Source organism: Falco peregrinus, chromosome Z, assembly GCF_023634155.1.
Source record: "Falco peregrinus isolate bFalPer1 chromosome Z, bFalPer1.pri, whole genome shotgun sequence".
In the NCBI taxonomy this organism is placed as follows: Eukaryota; Metazoa; Chordata; class Aves; order Falconiformes; family Falconidae; genus Falco; species Falco peregrinus.
In genome coordinates, this window is record NC_073739.1 from 30501128 (window position 1) to 30519345 (window position 18218).

At 45.4% G+C, this 18218-nt stretch overlaps 1 protein-coding gene across 1 annotated transcript in view; it reads left to right on the forward strand.

The window, feature by feature from the left end:
* Nucleotides 1–1303: 1303 nt before the first annotated feature.
* Nucleotides 1304–18218, forward strand: part of LOC101922648 (neuronal acetylcholine receptor subunit alpha-7-like) — a 72081-nt gene continuing 55166 nt past the window's right edge. The window contains exon 1 of the mRNA XM_055791555.1: nucleotides 1304–2053. Within this exon, the coding sequence (XP_055647530.1) occupies nucleotides 1975–2053 (79 nt within the window). The 5' untranslated portion in view covers nucleotides 1304–1974. The remainder of the gene's footprint in view (nucleotides 2054–18218) is intronic.

The following is an 18218-nucleotide window of genomic DNA, read 5'->3' on the forward strand; positions in this document are numbered from 1 at the left end:
CCAGCTGATTGACACCTTTGTGGACTGGTGCAGTGGGGACGACCAACACTGGATGGGCTGGGGGGCATGCCTATGCTGCTGAGGAGTGGGAGGGCAGCCCTACAGCTTCCCCCAGCCCTGCTGCCTCTCAAGGGGGGTCTCCTGCCCCCAGCCCAGCCCTTCGTGGGGGTCTCCAGGCAGCCCCCAAACTGCCCCCATTCCCACTCACAGGGAGGAAGAACTGTCACAGAAGAACCCAGAGGAAGATGTGCCAGGGCCCTCCATGCACAGCTGTGGCAGCAAACATACACATGGGGGACCATGGCGAGCCCTGAAAAGGAGAGCCAGCAGCTCCAAAACCCCTTCCCAGCCCCTGAGGAAGCCACACCATCATCAGTGACACTGGGAGCATGCCTCAGGGGCCAGCTAAACCAGGGCCGGGCTGCAGCTGGTGCATACACCAGCCCCTTGTGGTCCTGGCCCCTCAAAGTTATTGTTTTATAAAAGAAAATGAGAGCACAAAAATGCACAAAAAACCTCAGTATTATTAATAATGCCAGTGGCATTGCTATTGCCACCTGTGCAACTTTCACCCCCTTTTTCTTCAAGCTACAGCTACCTTTTCCTCACCATGTCTGTAGGGCCCCACAGCTGCTGGGGTGAGCCTGGTGGGAGTGGGGTGTGGCGATGCAGCCCCTGGCCAGGAGTGTTGGGATGTTGATCCTGATGGGTCCTTCTGCATGTGCCATGTACTGTATTTTGTTGTTCCCCCAAAAGCAAGTGCTGCCCAGCTCCAGCTCTGCATCTCTGCAACTGGTCCCAGGGCTTGGTTCAGCTGGGGAGTCCCCAGGGCCAGTCCATGCCTCATCGCTCACCACCCCAAGGCTATCATCCTCCTCAGTGCACCCTCTGCTCCCATGTCCTGCGGCCCTGCCCTCCTACCACCCTGTACCGCTGGATGCAGCCTCGCTGTGGTGGTGTCCAAATCCCTCCTGCGCAGTCACAAGTTGGTGCTGCTCTGTGTGTCGCCCCTGGGTTGCACCCTGGCAAGGGAGGAGCCCCAGAAAGTTCAACAAGGGGAAGTGCAAAGTCCTGCACCTGTTTCAGTGAAAGAGAAGTAGGTGAGTGTGCACAGCAGGCAAAAGACTAAAAAAATGGCCTAGATGATCAATGTCATGAAATGTATTCAAGCCTTTGCCTTGCCTTTGGCTGGCTGGTGAATAAAATGAAGACGAGCTGTCCCGGGGGAGCCAGCGTGTGTGCAAAATCCCTCAGTGGGGCGCCAGCAGCCAGCCAGCCAGCAGCTGGGGAAGAGGGCACTCGGGGCGGTTCCCATCCCTCTGGTGGAAGCGATTGCGAGAAGGGGTGCATCGGCAAGGACAGGAGACTGGCTAGTTTCACCTTCCCCAGCTTTTGCACTACTGAATCTCTCCAGCCACCTCTGCTGGAAGAGGGGGCAGGTGCGCGGCGGAGGGACCATGCCACAGGTGCTTGCTGCAAGTTGCGCTGGCAGTGGCAGCTGAGAGAGCAGAGAGGGACGCAGACTCGTTTTGCTGGGAAACAGCTCTAGAGGCACTAGAGTGCAAGCACTGGAAGCGCTGCAGACGTGCTGTCTCGAGTTAGGTACAATCTGTGGGGATGTGGAAATCATCTCCTAGGCAGTGCGCTCCCCCTCCTTGCAGTGCGCACACAACTGTGTGCAGGGATCTCTAGCATTTGCTTCTGACCAAGAAAAAGCTCAGAGTTCCTGTGAATGTGAGTCCCAATCAAAGTAACCAGCCCCTTAGTGTTTGGATTTACTGACCCAGCACTGAGCTGATTTGGCTCCTGGGGGCTGGAGAAGCACACGAGAAAATGCACATCACCTTCCTTGTGGGAAGCTGGTTTGATGCGTAATTACAGTAACTGCTAAATCCATCAGTTATTCCAGGTTGTCTCCAAGACTTCATCCTCTTTCACCCTCTGCTGAGGAAGGATAGCCAGCCTATTTTGAGAATGCTCACAGAAAAGTGCTTGGGATTTGTTTATTCTGGACTATACCTCTGGGCATCCTTGTTCCTGTCTTTCTTTAAAGGTAAGCTTTTCTGTGGTTGTCCAGCTTTTTGGAGTTTTTATTTGATTTTATATTATTTTCTGTAAACACTAGTCACATTCTACCTCAACTCTTATTTTCAGAAGGACTTGTATGTGCTTGTAGTTTAAACTTTGTTAGAGGCCAGTGCCGGTCCCACTGAGTTTTGTGATCAATTTGAGTAAGTTTGTGGATCTTACAGTGCCAAGCACCTTCTTTTAAGAAATGAAAAGCTGCCATTTTTTTTAAATAAAAAGTGAGACATTTGCACTTTCAGAAATGAATTGAAATGATTGTTTTAAAAAAAAAAAGTTCTGGCATTCCTTTGAAAATTTAACCTATCCATGAATTTTCGTGAAATGGGAAATTATAACACCAGGCTGGAAAGGATGGCTGTGAGAACCCTGTAGGTGTGAGGGTGAAATGATGTCGTTCTAAAAAGAGAAATAACCAGAAGGAGATTCTTGACTTTCTATGCAACATCTGGGAAGATTTATAGCTGCATAAATATATGGATTTACTATTACTGGTTTGGTTTTCTCTTCTAACTTTCAGTATGTTTAATAAGAATCCCTCCAGACAGTGATGTGTCTAAGTGGGAAAAATTTAATAGAAGTAATAATGGGCTTCTGTAGTCTCAGGTGTCACCTGTGACCAAGTTATCTTCTGAAGTTTCAGCATGTTACAAACAAGCGTAGGAACAGTGTGATTCTTCCAAAACATGGAGGATTGCAAGGCTAATAATAAAGAATTTTTAAATGAGAAGGTAGGTTGAAATAGCCAGAGTTCTGAAAGATGTTCAGGATTCTACACAAAATGTACTTTTATTGGTCCCTAACAGCTGAAACACACATGCCTGCAGCAACTAAAAATTCTAAACCTGATATTGCAGGTGTGAGGGACCATGTCATGTTACTCATTATTTATGCATAGAGAAATAAGAATTGTCTTTTTAAAACAGAGGAAGCGGTCTGCATATTTCAGAAGCACAGAGGCACAGAAAACTTGCATATAGGTGATGCTGCACTGGACTATTCATGCCATGCAGATAATTCCTCATTACTTTATCTGAATCTGCAAAACATCCATGCATTTCATTACTACAGCTCTACGTTTCAGCTGCCTAATGTAGCAATGGTATTGCAGAAAAATGTTTCCCCACCTTGCTAAATTAAGAACCTTGCTACCTTCTTTTGTAAGACGTTTCTGTGCTACCTCAGGAGCTGAACGAACAGGCAGCTGATGGCAGCTAGTTATAACTCACTTTGTGTGCAGTCCCATTTTGAGCAGTTGTGTGTCATGTAAATACTTCCTTTTAAATACAGAGTAATCACTAATTCGTCAGGGGGACACTTAGTTTCTCTGAGCTGCACCTGAAGACACAAACTGCTTTTGTAAATAATTCAGAGGATTTTTTTGTTAGGTGCTTTTACCAGCAGTGTAAAAGTATGCACTTTTATAGACAACTGCTAAAGCAGAGTAAAATGAACATCTGATTAATGTGTTCTGTATTTGACCTCTGCTTTTTTGATAGGGTGGTATTTTTTGTTTTCCTTTTTGAAGAAAATGGGGAAAAAAAGAAAAGAAAAGGCTGGGAATTGTGCAGCTGGGGCAAAACAGAAAAAAGTCAAGATAATCTTAGCATGTTATCAGTAGCAGAATGTTTTAACAGTAAGCTCCACATGAACTCCCCCAGGATTCTTCAGTGCACCCACATGGAAGTCACAGCAAGTCCATCATAACTAACATCACTCTCACATAGTGCTGAGTTGTTTCAACAGAATTCATAGCAATTTCTCAACTACTTCATACTCATGCAGGCTGTTTGACAGGAAAGTTGTGACAAGGACTAGGCGAAAAAAACCAAAAATCAAAAAAATTAAAAACTTGGTCATTTTTTCCAGTCCTTTCCACAAAACAATTCTCTGGGAAGCTGCCTGGTGGAGAAGGATCTGGGGGTGCTGGTTGATGGCTGTCTGAACACAAGCCAGCAGTGTTCCCAGGTGACCAAGAAGACCACCAGCATGCTGGCTTGGATCCAAAACAGTGTGGCCAGCAGGACAAAGACAGTGATGGTCCCCCTGCAGTAGGCACTGATGAGGCTGCACCTCAAATACTGTGTTCAGTTTTGGGACCCTCACTTCAACAGGGATGTAGAGGTGCTGGAGCGTGTCCAAAGAAGAGAAGGACGATGAAGCTGGTGAAGGGTCTGGAGCACAAGTCTTATGAGGGGCAGCTGAGGGTCCTGGGGTTGTCTATTCTGGAGAAAAGGAGCCTTGGGGGGGACCTTATTGCTCTCTACAGCTACCTGAAAGGAGGATGTAGGCAGGTGGGGGCTGGTCTCTTCTCCCAGATAACAAGTGACAGGACAAGAGGAAATGACCTCAAGTTACACCAGGGGAGGTTTAGATTGGTTATTAAGAAAAATATTTTTCACTGAAAGAGCGTCGAAGGCTACCCAGGGAAGTGGTGGAGTCACCATCCCTGGAGGTGTTTAAAAAGTGCATAGATGCGGTACTTAGGGACATGGTTTAGTGATGGACTTGGCAGTCCTGACTTAGTGGTTGGACGTGATCTTAAAGGTCTTTTCCAGCCTAAATGCTTTTATGATTCTACAACTTTTTGCTTCAACTTGACTCCACTTACACTACTGCTAGGAGCTCTGATAGACATGGCATTCACGTTAAGTCACTGCAGCCCTCCTCCCTGAAAAGCCGGGAGCTAGTGATGCTTTCTTGAGACATGGGCCCTAGGGAAAATCAGGAAACTGGTTCTCAACCTCCCTGGATGCCAGATGAAATCCCTTAAGCCAGATGTCGCTTCCCAGCCAAGTGCAATCCTTGAAGGAAAACCTGGAGGATGGAAGTACCCTACGAGTCCTAGCAGCTACATACCAGCCTCAGGTGGAGTGACTTGAAAACCCTGACCCGGGGAGAGGTTGGGAGGGAAGGATCAGACCCACCTCTGCTATTTTTTCCAAACATTGTGTAGCCTGGGAGCCAGGGTGAAGGTGACCCTGCAAGGGAGTTCTCCTCCTGAGAAACATGTCCCAGTGACCACATGGGCACCCAGACTGTCTGAGGCATGTTACCTTCACCTCAGTGCACAACCATTGAAACCTGCTGAGGTTTGAACATCCAGGGAAGTTGAACATGCACTTTGCTAGTCTCCAGTCAACCCATGCATTCTAATTACTGTGCTTTTGTGTCCTTTTTTTAAATGCCACATATACCACACAAAGCAGAGCTGTCAATTTCTTAGTTTCTTTGCTCTGTGCAGCCTGACATCAGGGAAATACTCTGGCCATTGGGCTTTGAAAAGCCCAGCAAAGGCAAAGGCAGGCTGAGGACAGAGCCCCTCCTCTGCAGTCCAGTGGAAATGTAAGTACTCTGCAGTATGGGCAAAATCCTATGGCAGGGGATGCTGCGAGCAAACTAACCAGCTAAAAGTTGTAAATTATGAAATAACTCAGCCTGACTTGGCATACCCAGCTGGTGCAAAGCAGCTTTTCTTTGGCTTAATCACAATACAGAGTTGAATTCCTGCACTACATTAATTTCATGCTTTCTCGCAGCTTTGCTGATTTGGATGAGCTCTAGTGATCACATCAGAACACAACTGGTGATCTCTAGGAGCAAATTCTTACAAAGATGCTGCTCTTGGTTCACTTCCATGCAAGCAGGTGCTGTTTCAGCAGCAGCAGTAGCAGCATTGGCAACACAGTCTCAAAAGGCCAAATTCTGCTGCCAAGCTACAGTTTCCCTAATGTGAGCTAGTTAGACTTGAGGTGACACAAATTTAGAGATCTGTGTAGCAGCAAGAATCAAAGTTGGTACTTAAATACCTACACATGGAGTCTAAACTTCAGGCCTCAGCTGTGTGGGACTGATGGAACTGCAGTGAGCTGTATTAATAAAACTGGTTTACTCCAAAGAGACACTGTTGAATTGATGTGACAAGTTCTGTGCCTTAATATGGTGCAATGTAATGTCATTGGTAATTTAGGTGGTTGGTGATGGATCTCTACCTTAAGATCTCATAAATGTTACTGAACTAGAACCAGATGTTAAAGTCAGATCATTTAGAATCTTTCATACTCTTAATTTGAGGTCTGAAGGTTGCATTCACCTCAGTCCCCCACATTCTTTATGTTGATGCTCTGAGTTGTATCATCCCACTGAGCGATACACAGTTTCAAAGACAACAATGCAGCAGATTCAGGTTTAAAATAGAAAAGATATGAGGAAATCTTTTGATTGTACAAGTGGGTCTTTTCTTCCACATTGGCCAAAAAGATGTCACACATGTACCTTGCAGAGATGGGAAATTAGTGCCAGATCCCTGCCATTACTATAATATCTGGTAACACAGACACCAGAGGCTGGTTACTCTGGATGCTGAGAGTATGTTAAGGCATCACATACACATGGAGTCAGATGGGACTGAATGTACTTGTCATAGTACATGTCTGTTTATAGATGTCACTCTGTTCTATGTTAAAGAACACTAATGTAGAAACATGTGTCTACATATTTAAGACATGCACGCAGAGGCCTAGGCAAATCTCTGAGATTATTTCCTGTGAATTGCTGTCTGCTGCAGTAACTTGCTGTATGTGCTTGCCTCTTGAGATTGACTTTTCAGTTCAGTGAACCAGACCTCATGTTCACTAATCTATGTGCGTTCACTGGGCTGCGCTGTATTACCACAGGCACAGCTGCAGTTGTGGAGCTGGCCCACGCTAGTGAAAAGTCACCAGGCCTCAGGAAAGCTGGAGGTATTTCCATGTACATTTGCTGATAGTGATCTGGGCTAAGTCTTCTGTTAGCTCTCCTCAAATCTCACTAGAAAACATGGAAAGGTTCAGAAAGGGCACCTAGGCCCTGATGTCACCAAAGTCTATTATATGATCCTGTTGGTATAGCACTCTGCATGTAGGAAGGGATCCAGAAGCAGATAGAGTGCACAAGAAAGCAGCATCCATCTGGTCCTTGGGATGATGCCAGATGGTGCTTTGGGAGCCTTCAGCTTTGCAGGGGGTCTTCTGATGGTCTGGGAGAAGAAGTTCCTGTTCCAGGCACAGGATTCATGTCCTAAAGACAGCTGCAGACCTTTTTTCTCCCTCTGGTTGATTTTCCTAAGACATGTAGAGGAGAACATGAGTTAACAATGGCAATGCGTATTGGACAATTTTGTTAGCAACTACAAACTTTTCCAAGCAGTGAAAAAGGTATTTTATGTCTCTGTGGTGCAGTGAGAACAGTGAACAGCAGTATTCCTTCTCACACCTGCATGATGAAGGAACTCTTTCCAGAGTCTTAAGAATGAGATATGTGAGTCACAAACCAGGAAGTGCTTCCACCTGAACATGATGGCTGTGATTTTTGAGGGAATGCATGTACCCAAATACCGTTCCATTTCACTGTACATCCTGAACAATGGGTTAGTGCAGAATTTTGTTTCTATGTCTCAACAAGGAGGGAGATATAAAGTCTCTCCAGCTCTAGGGTGTGATTAAAGTAGATCAAAACCCTTTGCAACACTCCAGACATGGTTGTTTGAGGATGCCTGCTGCCTAGAGATCCTGCATAATCTTGTTAAGAAAGAGAGCAAATCTGCCTGAGACAGGTAGAGCTAGCACTGGCAATCAGTAGCATCCATGGCAATGAAAAAGGTAGACAGGTGTTTATTGCTGTTTTGGGACACATGCCTGAGCAAATATGGCTTGAAGAGAGAATTTCGCTTATCAAGTCCTTTCTGCATTAAGCAAAGTAGCTGATAACAAGGCTGAGAACAGAACTAGATGATGAGTTATTTGGAAATAACAATCTTCCCACCTGGGGCTTGCAATTAAGTCAGTAAATTGCAAGGGAAAGAGATCTTGTAGTCAGCATGGGTACTTATGCATGTCAACAGTGATGTGCAGGTGACTCTGTCCTGCCTTACTCTCAGTTGGCTGTGCTCAGTTAGGGAAGCTGTGGTTACCAGAGTGCTGAAACAGATGTCTGCAATCCTTCTTACCTTCCAGAAATGCATGTCTTCAGTACTTATTGCATTCCAGAATGTTGCAGAGAAAGCCACAGTCCTCATTTCTGTCCTTAATGCAACATAGATTTGGACAGAAAAAGGACTTAAAGGGAAGGAGCAGGCTTGAGGAGATCTCAGTTCACATTAGCGCCTCAAACAGCCTAAAGCCATTTTGCAGATTGGGCTGACAAGACTGTACGCTGTGTTTGCTGAAGCTCAGCTGTGGCTACATGGTAAAGAATCTCTGGTCACTCCAGAGATTTCCAGATCAGAGATCTCCACCATGCCAAGAAAGAAAATTAAGTTGTAAACTGGCAAAGATACGTGTGTGGCAGCTGAGGCGAGAGAGACTGTCTGATCCATACAGATTCATAGACTGATAGAATATTTTGGCTGACAGGGACCTCCACAGTATGCCCAGTCCAACCCGTCTTCTCAGAGCAGGGACAGCTCTATCAGGTTGCTGCTTGGGCAGTCAAGCTGGGATGATCTCCAAAGACAGTGGTCTCCCCTACAGTAAGTACCCCTCAGAGAAAAAAAGGCTCCCCTGATACCCTGGCAATGCCCCATGGTGCAACTTGTATCTGGTTAGTGCTGTCCCTGTGCACCTCCCAGAAGAGTCTGGCTTCTTCATTACAGAACCCTTCCTCATGGCAGCTGAAGGCAGCCAAAAGACCTCCCCCTTGCTTCCTTGTCACCAAGGTGATCAAAGGCATGTCTCTCCAACTCTCATCAGACATGCTGTGCTCCAGCAGCTTGCTGTCTTAGTGGCCCCCACTCGACTCACTCCACAGGGTCAGTGTGCGTCTTGTGCCACACTGGGGAGGCTTTATTCAGAACAGAGCTGTGTGTCACGCGGTGAGTCTCACTGATGTTGAGTGTAGGCTGTTTGTAGAGAAGGATGCTGTTTAGTGTTTTCATCACCTCTAAGTCAGTACACTGGGGAAAAAACCCAAAGTCGGAGGTCATATAATGATGCAGAAAATGCGTTCCATAATTCTTAGCCATCTTGTGCTGTTTTTGAAGAACTTCCGCATCTTGAGTCTGAAAAGTGGCAGAGCAGGTCATGACAAATGATGGAGCACATTCCCTTGAATATTGTGCCAGTTTAGAAAAGTCATTGACAAACTGAAGTCCAGCTTCAACAGCTATAACAATAGAAAGAGGAGATAAAAAATTAAACAAATAGATGTTAGATGGTTTGCAGTTGTCAGTGTTTCAAGTGGCAAATAGGCAGCAACTTTGAATTAGCCGTTCTTGTTCAGGCTTCACGCACAATTAATAAAAGGCAACTGGACAGTTTCAAGAGCTCTAAGCAAAAGATTTACCTTTCTAATATAGCCAAACAGCTATCCTGCAGCATACTTTCTTTGGCAGCATTTCATTCAAGGTATAAGCCTTCTAATGTGGTCTCCAAAGATATTAGGATTCCCAGTTTCCATTTACTTTAAAATTCAAATTTGTTGGATTGGTATCTCAGCCCAAGCGCTTCAGCCATCGTCAGGTCTACTTAGGTGATCAACATTGCCTGGCAATGATAGTGACAAGGCGGGATGATGGAGAAAGGCTAGATCGAATGGGAACAGGTCTGTGGGTAGAAGGGGATACATCCTTCTCCAGAGGAGGCCTTTTTCCAAGTGGGCAAATCCTTTCCCCTTTGGGTCAAAATGTTCTAGCAACTCAGGAAGTCTATATGCTGGGGAATACAAGAGGGTCGGCCAGACAGCACAGGGCCACTTTCTGTTTTCGGGATAGCTTTGGTGTCTCTGAGACCAAGCACCCTGCATCTGCAGGCATTGCTACTGTATCACAAGATGACAGTCATACTCCACTTGGACACGCGGGGCACCGGTTTTGTTTTAATTTTGTTTTGTTTGCACTGACATAATTCAGGAGCATTAGACTGAAGTTACCAAAGCTTTAAATCAACAAAGTAAGACAAATCAGGCTCCCCAGATCATCATTGTCTGGAAGTACCTCATTTTCAATGCAGCTAATTTCTGCTCTTAGTCAGGATCAGTGACTCAGGCAATGCAGGTTTGGCTGGCAGGGTGCAGCAAGGAGAGCCATTTATTTCATATCCCCACTAATCCAAACAAACGCAGGACTCGAGCCCTGTACCTGAGGGAAAGACAGTAGCATGTAGCATTCTGAAAACAGACAGATCAAAGCTAACCAATGCTCAGCTGTCACTGAGACCTTGTGGTATTCAGTCTGGGGAAAAAACCCAGCTGTAAACTTCATGATACAGACCATGCTCAGCCACTTTATATGCACATAGGCAAATCCAGGCTGAATCAGCCAAAACAAAGCACTTCTTACAATTTCAAGTGTTCTAGGTCAGATCTCCACAGACTTTGTTTGATTGATCACAAGTCTGATTTGCTCAGAGCCAGTCGCTTGCCTCTTCAAGACAGTATTAGAAGCAGGTTTTGTCTTCAGTGTGAAATAAATTCAGACTCTCTGCTGAGAATTTACAGTTCCTTTTGTCTTTGAAGACCTGGACCACCAAAGCCTCAGACTTCTCTCCCTTGGGAAAAGTACCTTAATACTAGCCACTTCTGTTGCCAAAACCTCCAAAATATCATCAGCTACCTAGCAGCAAAGCATTTTTCACAGAAACAGGCAGCAAGTTCTACCTGGCCTAGTGAAAGCTCAGCAGGGCTGAAACTCATCTATGGATGTTTTATGTAAGTTTTGCTTTTTGTGGAAGTTTTGCTTCTCAAGTGGGAAACTGTTTCAGATTCAGGAACGTGTATGTTCATCTTGAGACCCATCCTCAAGTCTTGAGACCCTGACAAGTGGCAGCTCTGATTCAGCATTGGTGGGGCCAGGAGTGAAGGCAGACAAACCCTGACACGTACATAAGTAGTCCCCAGGGAGCGCAAGCAGCCTGAAGCATGGCAACCAGAGCAAGCAAACAGGGCATGGTGCGGCAGTTTGTGCAGGAAGGGCTGGTAGACTGGTGGAGACACTCTACCATCACTGAGACAAATGCACCAGATGGACACATCACAAGAAGCAGAGGCTCCCCTACCTGCTTGCCACCAGGCAGATGGAGAAGTCCTAAGTGATGGGGAAGAATGGAAACAGGTCCCTGCTCGGGGCAGTAGGTTCCCAACCTGCTTCACCTTCCCAGGTACCCCTATACAATAGGTGTATGGCTCTGGAACCTGAAGGCCAGGAAAATGATGACGTGGGTGAAAGCCTGTCCAGGTTGAAGGAGATGCCTAGGCAGAGTCAGTCAACCCCACAACAGCTCTGCTAAGAAGAAAAGCAAGGTAGTTGCCATCAGTGACTCCACACTGAGGGGAACAGAGGGCCCAATGTCCTGACCAGATCCAACCCATAGGGAAGTCTGCTGCCTCCCTGGGGACCAAGTTACTAGAAAACTCCCTTGTTTGGTGGAGCCCTCTGATTACTACCTATTGTTGGTCTTCCAAGTAGGCAATGATGAAGTCCAAACAAGAAGTCTGTGGGTAATCAAGAGAGACCTCAGGGACCTGGAGTGACTGGTTGAGGGATCAGGAACACACCTACTGTTTTCTTCTATCCTGCCAGTTGCAGGAATGATGGGGCATGTAATTGGAAGGTCACACAGATAAATACCTGGCTCTGGGCCTGATGTCAATGGTTAAATCTCAGTTTTTCTGATCATGGGTCAGTCTACATGGCACCAAGCCTGCTGGCAATAGATGGGGTTCACCTGTATCAGAGGTGGAAAAGGACCCTGGGTGAGGAATTAGCAGGGCTCTTTGAGAGAGCTTTAAACTAGGTTTGAAAGGGGAAGGAAATTAAAACCAAACTTGTTAGAGATGAGCCTGAGGGTAGCATGCCAGGGTTGGAGGTGAGCTTGATAGCACAGCTGAAGAGCATTTATGCCAGTGCCTGAAGCACGGGCTACAAACAGGAGGAGCTGGAAGCCATTGTGCAGCAGGAAGACTGTGATGTAGTCACCATCATGGTGGGGTAATTCGCATGACTGGCATACTGCAACGGAGGGCTACAAACCCTTCAGAAAGGATAGGCAAGGAAGGAGAAGTGGTGGGGTAGCCCTGTGTATCAGCGAGTGTTTCAACTGCCTAGAGCTGAATGATGGTGACAGTAGGTGAGTGTTTATGGGTGAGAATCAGGAGGAGGGCCAACAAGGTGAATATCCTGGTGGGAGTCTGTTATAGACCACCCAACTAGGATGAAGAGACAGATTAAATACTCTGCAAGCAGTTGGGAGAAGTCTCAAGTTTGCTAGCCTGTGTGCTCATGGAAGACTTCAACCTACTGAATGTCTGCTGGAAAAACAAGACAATGGAGGGGGAACAGTGTAGAAGGTTCCTGGAGTTTGTGGAAGATACCTTGCTGACACAGCTCGTCAGTGAGCTAACTAGAGGAGATGCCCTGCTGGACCTGCTGTTTGCAAACAGGGAAGGTCTGATGGGTGATATAGTGGTTGGAGGATATCTTGGGCATAGCGATCATGAGATGATAAAGGTTTTGATTCTCAGAGGAATAAGGAGAGGGCCAGCAGAATCTGGAGGGGTGACTTTGGTCTGTTTAAGAGCCTGGTCAACAGACTCCCTTGGGAGATAGCTCTGAAGGAGTCCATGGAGGCTGGACATTCTTAAGGCAGGTAGTCTTAAGTAAAGGCACAGGAGGAGGCTGTCCCCATATGCTGAAACACAAGCTGGTGGGGTAGAAGAATGGCCTGGCTGAACAGAGAGTTTTTGCTGGAGCTCATGGAAAAAAAGGAGAGTTTACCACCTTCGGAAAAAGGGGCAGGCAACGCAGGAGGACCATAAGGATGTCATGAGGATATGCAGGGAGAAGATTAGGGAGGTGAAAGCCCAGCTAGAATTCAAGCTGGCCATTGCCATAAGAGATATCAAACCCCCTGTTTTTACAAATACATAAGAAACAAAAGGAGGACCGAGGATAATCTCCATCCTTTATTGGATGTGACAGGGAACGTTGCCACAAAGGATGAGGAGGAGGCTGAGGTACTTCCCTCTGGGTACTCAGCCCCCCGAGCTGGAAGACAGGGACAAGGAGCAGAATGAAGTCCCCACAGTCCAGAAGGAAACAGTCACTCACCTGCTGCTCCCATAGACATAGACAGAAGTCTATGGGGCTGGATGGGATCCACCTGAGGGTGCTGAGGGAGCTGGTGGAGGAGCTCACCAAGCTGGTTTCCATCATTCATCAATAGTCCTGGCCAAATGGAAAGGTCCCAGAAGCCTGGAGGTTGGTCAGTGTGCTGCCCATCTATGAGGAGACAGGGAGGAGGATCCAGGGAACTACAGGACTGTCAGTCTGACCTCGGTGCTGAGGAAGGTTATGGGGCAGATCATCCTGAGCACCATCATGCAGGACAACTGGGGGATCAGGCCCATCCAGCGTGGGTTCATGAAAGGCAGTTCCTGCTTGACAAACCTGATCTCCTTCTATGCAAGGTGACCTGCCTAGTGATCGAGGGAAACATTTGTGCCTTGCCTGTGCCTTGCAGCCCATGCTGCTCTCACTTTCTTCACAAGCAGCAGCTAAGGCTTGAGCACTGCAGAAAGAAGGCAGAAGGAGTCATCACTAGCCTTGCCTGTTGTATCCTAGGTACATTTGTTGCTTAAGCATTGCTATGCAAGTACAGCTGGCAGGCTGACAAGGCAAAAGTCCATTGCTCAGGAAACTAGCCATCTCTGGGATCATAACAATTGCTACTGACCAGCACTGCAGAAGGGGAAGGGGAAAGAATAACTGCAACATTTTTGGCCACACTGGGTGGTTCATTTCCACAATATTACTCTCTGTAACTTTTCCACTCCAGTATGTCCTCTGCATTGCCCAGAGAAGTTAAACAATATCACTGCTGCTTCGTTAACCACACACTGAGGCAATGGTTTTGAGGCAAGATCCTTCCCTCACATTTGAACTATGAAAAAAGGAACGAGCTTTCTCTGCCTAGTAAAGGCATGTATGTGACTAAGGAATAGCACCTGGGAGGGCTAAGTTGGGGGGTTTGTCTTTGCTTTCTTCATGTCTTGGGGACAAAATTACTTCTCTTTCTCTTCCTAGAAGATTCACATATCTTCCTTCTCTTCTAGGGTCCTGCTGATCCTGATGTGGGCTTCTTTCTAATTATATTATGACATTTCCAGGGTGGAAAATAGAGCCTGGTGATTTTACTGCAGCCTCTATATCACTGCTATTTTCTGCACTGGGTTTAGGAAAAACACCTCTCTTCCCACCTATCATCTTCTCAGCCCCAACCAGACTTGCCTATCTGTTTCCACTGAAATTGTTATTACACCTGTCTGTTCATATATGGCTTTCTCAGATCTGAACTCTCCACATGTGCCTGGCATGATGTTGGGTGCACTTTTGGTGGGGAGGTGCAGATTGCCTGTGACCCTTTCCAGAGCCATCTGTGAATGCTGGGGAGACTGGCATGGCTACCTCACTGACAGCTCTTGGTTAGTCAAGTCCACAGTGCTTTCCCAGGTGATTTCCCTTAGTTTACTGGTTTGGGTGCTGAGACATGTAGAAGTGAAGGGATGTGACAAGCTGCTCTGCAAGCCAGTGGGATCTGGGAGCCCAGCAGCCCAGTCTGGTACACTGATGATGATATGTCATCAAGGGCAACAGGTACAAACTGCAACACAAGAAGTTCCACCTGAATTTGAGGAACAATTTCTTTACTTTGAGAGTGACAGAGCACTGAAACAGGCTGCCCATAGAGGTTGTGGAGGCTCCTTCTCTGGTGACATTCAAAACCTGCCTGGACATGACTGTGGAAGCTGCTCAAGGTGAACCTGCTTTAGCAGGAGGTTGGAAGTGACATCCTCCAGAAGCCACTTCCAATCCTGACCAGTCTGTGATTCTGTGGTTGCCCATATCTGACATCTGTCATACAATTTTGTTTCTTTCCATTGGCTTCTGTTACTGCCTCTCCCCATAAATCCCAAGATGGCTGGCAAGGGTCACCTTCAGACAGCCACAGCTCTCTGTAACATAGGAGAGTCACCCTTTTCACCACTGCACCACCTCCCTCCTTCTGTGCTCCTTCCACATGTAGTATTACAGTAACTAAAGTTATATTGCATGGAGCTAATGTAAACTAGCATTACACTAAAAATACAGTCTTTTCCCTTTCTGCCTGTAGCCAGTTGTGTTTCTCACCAGCAGCAATGAGGCAGTTCAAAGAACTATCAAACATTTGAGAGATATCCCACTGTAAATATCTTAATGTGTGAGTCTTCACCTTACACATATATCTCAGCTTCTGAAATATCTGCACCAAGCCAGCAGGACCAAAAATATAATCCCATCCTTTCATTATGTAATGGCCTATTTTAGCATGCTGTCATGTGCCTTAAATCTTTGAGATGAAACCTTTCCTACCATACCCTTTAATACCCATCTTTGCTGGGAGCTCTTTATCTGCTATGAAAGAACAGAAATGACCGATATCAGGAAGATTAGATCCTTTTTGCCTAGGAAAACATGACAATTCTCACATTCTTCTGGGTATCTAATGAGTTTGGTGTGTAAGATGCAGAAACAATCTGCACAGTGAGAGCCAAAGATTAGAGTCAAAGATTACCCGCAAGGGAAATAGATTAAAAAGAGGTTTTAAATGAGAGTTATATTCAAATACGCAACATGCAAACACACACACACAGTCACAGATGCACACAGTGTAGAGGCAGCTGATGTGGTTCCATTGTTTCTTATGTGAGTACTCTTCCCTGAAGATGTGACACCATGCACTTTAAATCAAAGGACATTGAAAGAAATAATGCATTTGCAGCCACAGATAAAAGCAACAATGCTGCACGTAAGAACAAAAACAGATGGGACACATCTGTGTCTCTGGGGATTAAGTGACATATGGCAATGACATGCTATACGTTTCTCAGAAATCTGAGAAATATACAAAATAAGGTGTTTTGTTTTCTATATAGCTACCAATGCATCAGAACATGCCACATTTTTGTAAGTGTTCTTGCTGTTCCAATTCTTTATGTTGATGAAGTTGCCTGTGAAACAACCTGCTTTTTTTCTGATACAATTCCTGTTACAACCCCTATAATTCATAATTGCATATAGTGTGTGTGTTTGTCTTCCTGTGATCATTCTATTTGCTTTCCTAAATAAATAGCTAAAAATTCTTGTAAGAGTACAGTGATAAACTAAAAAGAAAATAAATTATAGAAGAGGTGCTCTGGCAGAAGAGTCTGCAAGCTGTCAGGAAAATACTTGGAAGTTCTAGGATTTAAGTTTGTTAGCCGTAAATTTTCCTGATGGTATTTTGCTCTGTAAATATTCCAATTGTAACTAGATTGTATACAATCATTACACAACAAAATACAACAATACCTCTCAGTGTAATGACACTGTTTTTCAAAACAATCCAGAACTCAACTCAATTTCTTTTAGGAAACAGTAAAACAAACAAACAAATGAAAAAATCAAAACAGAGGAAATGTGGCAAACAGTACAAAGAGAAAAAAAATTACATAGGTATGGTGGAAAACCTGTAGAAGGTACAAGGGGAGTGAATAAATACCACAACCACAATATCATGGCAGTTTAGGACTTTTTATGAACTAGCAGGGGGCAAAATATTTAAAAGCCATGTGATGAACCAGGAATATGCTGTTGATTTTAATTTACTCTTCTCTGCAAAGAAGTTGTATATGCAAGCAATTCTAGGAAATGTTTTTGAGAAGGGAAGAAAAAAAGGCATGCTTTGAAATTCAGAGACATTAGCATGCGTAAGTGTGAATATAAAGTGATAGGGGAAAAAGATGATATTTTGTCTGAAAAACATTGGTCCTTTGGGTACCATAATCTTGTGTGAATATAGTAATAACTTGTAGGTAAAGTCTCAGGCCTCTGCCAAAAGAAATGAGCAACAGCTAGAAAACATTCAGCTAGCAGCTGGCCCAACAGGAAGTTCAAATATTATGAAGATAAAACCAGGGAATGCTACGAACCAGAGGTGGAATGGTCAATAAATACAGGTACTGTGGCTGAAAACCTCATGGAAATCCATGTCCTTCCACCTATCCTCTTGCCAATATTTCATTATTATTCTTTACTGTGTACAGCAAGTCAGAATGTGGCCCACACCAGGGATGCTCCATCAAGGTGCTGACCACTTTTGGAGCAAACCTGGGGAACTGGCAAGGGCTGGACTCTTGCCTTGTAGCTCAAGGAGCTTTGTGTGCAAAACAGGGCAGGAGGATCAACAGCCAAGACGAGACATGGCAGCACAGCTCCTAGGAAAGGAGGGAGCATCTGGCCTTCCTGGGGATGGCATATGGACAGTATGGCCAGACCTAACTGCAGTTTTGACAGCCATTCCTACCAGAAAATGCTGAACAGCCTCCAGCCCCGTCAGACACTTCCCCAGATCTTAAACCAAACCCACAGAAGAAACAGGGAGTATTATGGTGAAACAGTGGGGAGGATGGGATGACAAGCATGGAAGAGGCAATCCACGCCCAGAGGATCCCACCTGTACAGAGAAGGTGGATTTGCTGTCAGCCTGCAGCCATATGCCTAGAGGCCTATGTCTCCTCAACAGGCCAAGTAAAATTGTAAAGGAACAAACCAGTGCAACCAGGGAAACCATACACAGCACGCAAAGGAAGGAGGAAGGGCTTTGCTAGTTTTAGTCAGGTTTCTTTTTCTCCTTTTCCTTTTCATTTTCCTTTTCCTTTTTTTCTTTTTTTTCCCTTTTTCTTTTTTTCTTTTTTTTTTCTTCCACTTTTGCTTTTGCTCTTGGTCTTTCAATTTATTTATATATTTGTTTCTTTATTTTTCTCTTTCGTTTTTTTCCTACCCAGAAGTTTGGAATATTTATTTTATTTTTAACTTTGCAGCCAGAGCAGAAATCTGAGTTACACCAAGATCAGTGTGACTTAGGTCACTGTGAAACATGCAAGCCGATGAGGCAGCTCTCCTTGCCATCACTGGCACTAGGACATGTCTAGGAGTTCAGTCTGAGCTTGAGCTTGGGCATGCATAGCTGCTGACTTGGACCTGACATCAGCCAGTATCAGCTTGATCTAATTTAATTGCAGTGTTTCAGAGAATTCAAACCCCTTTATAGATACCATGAAGGCTCACAGTCAGTATGAGACAC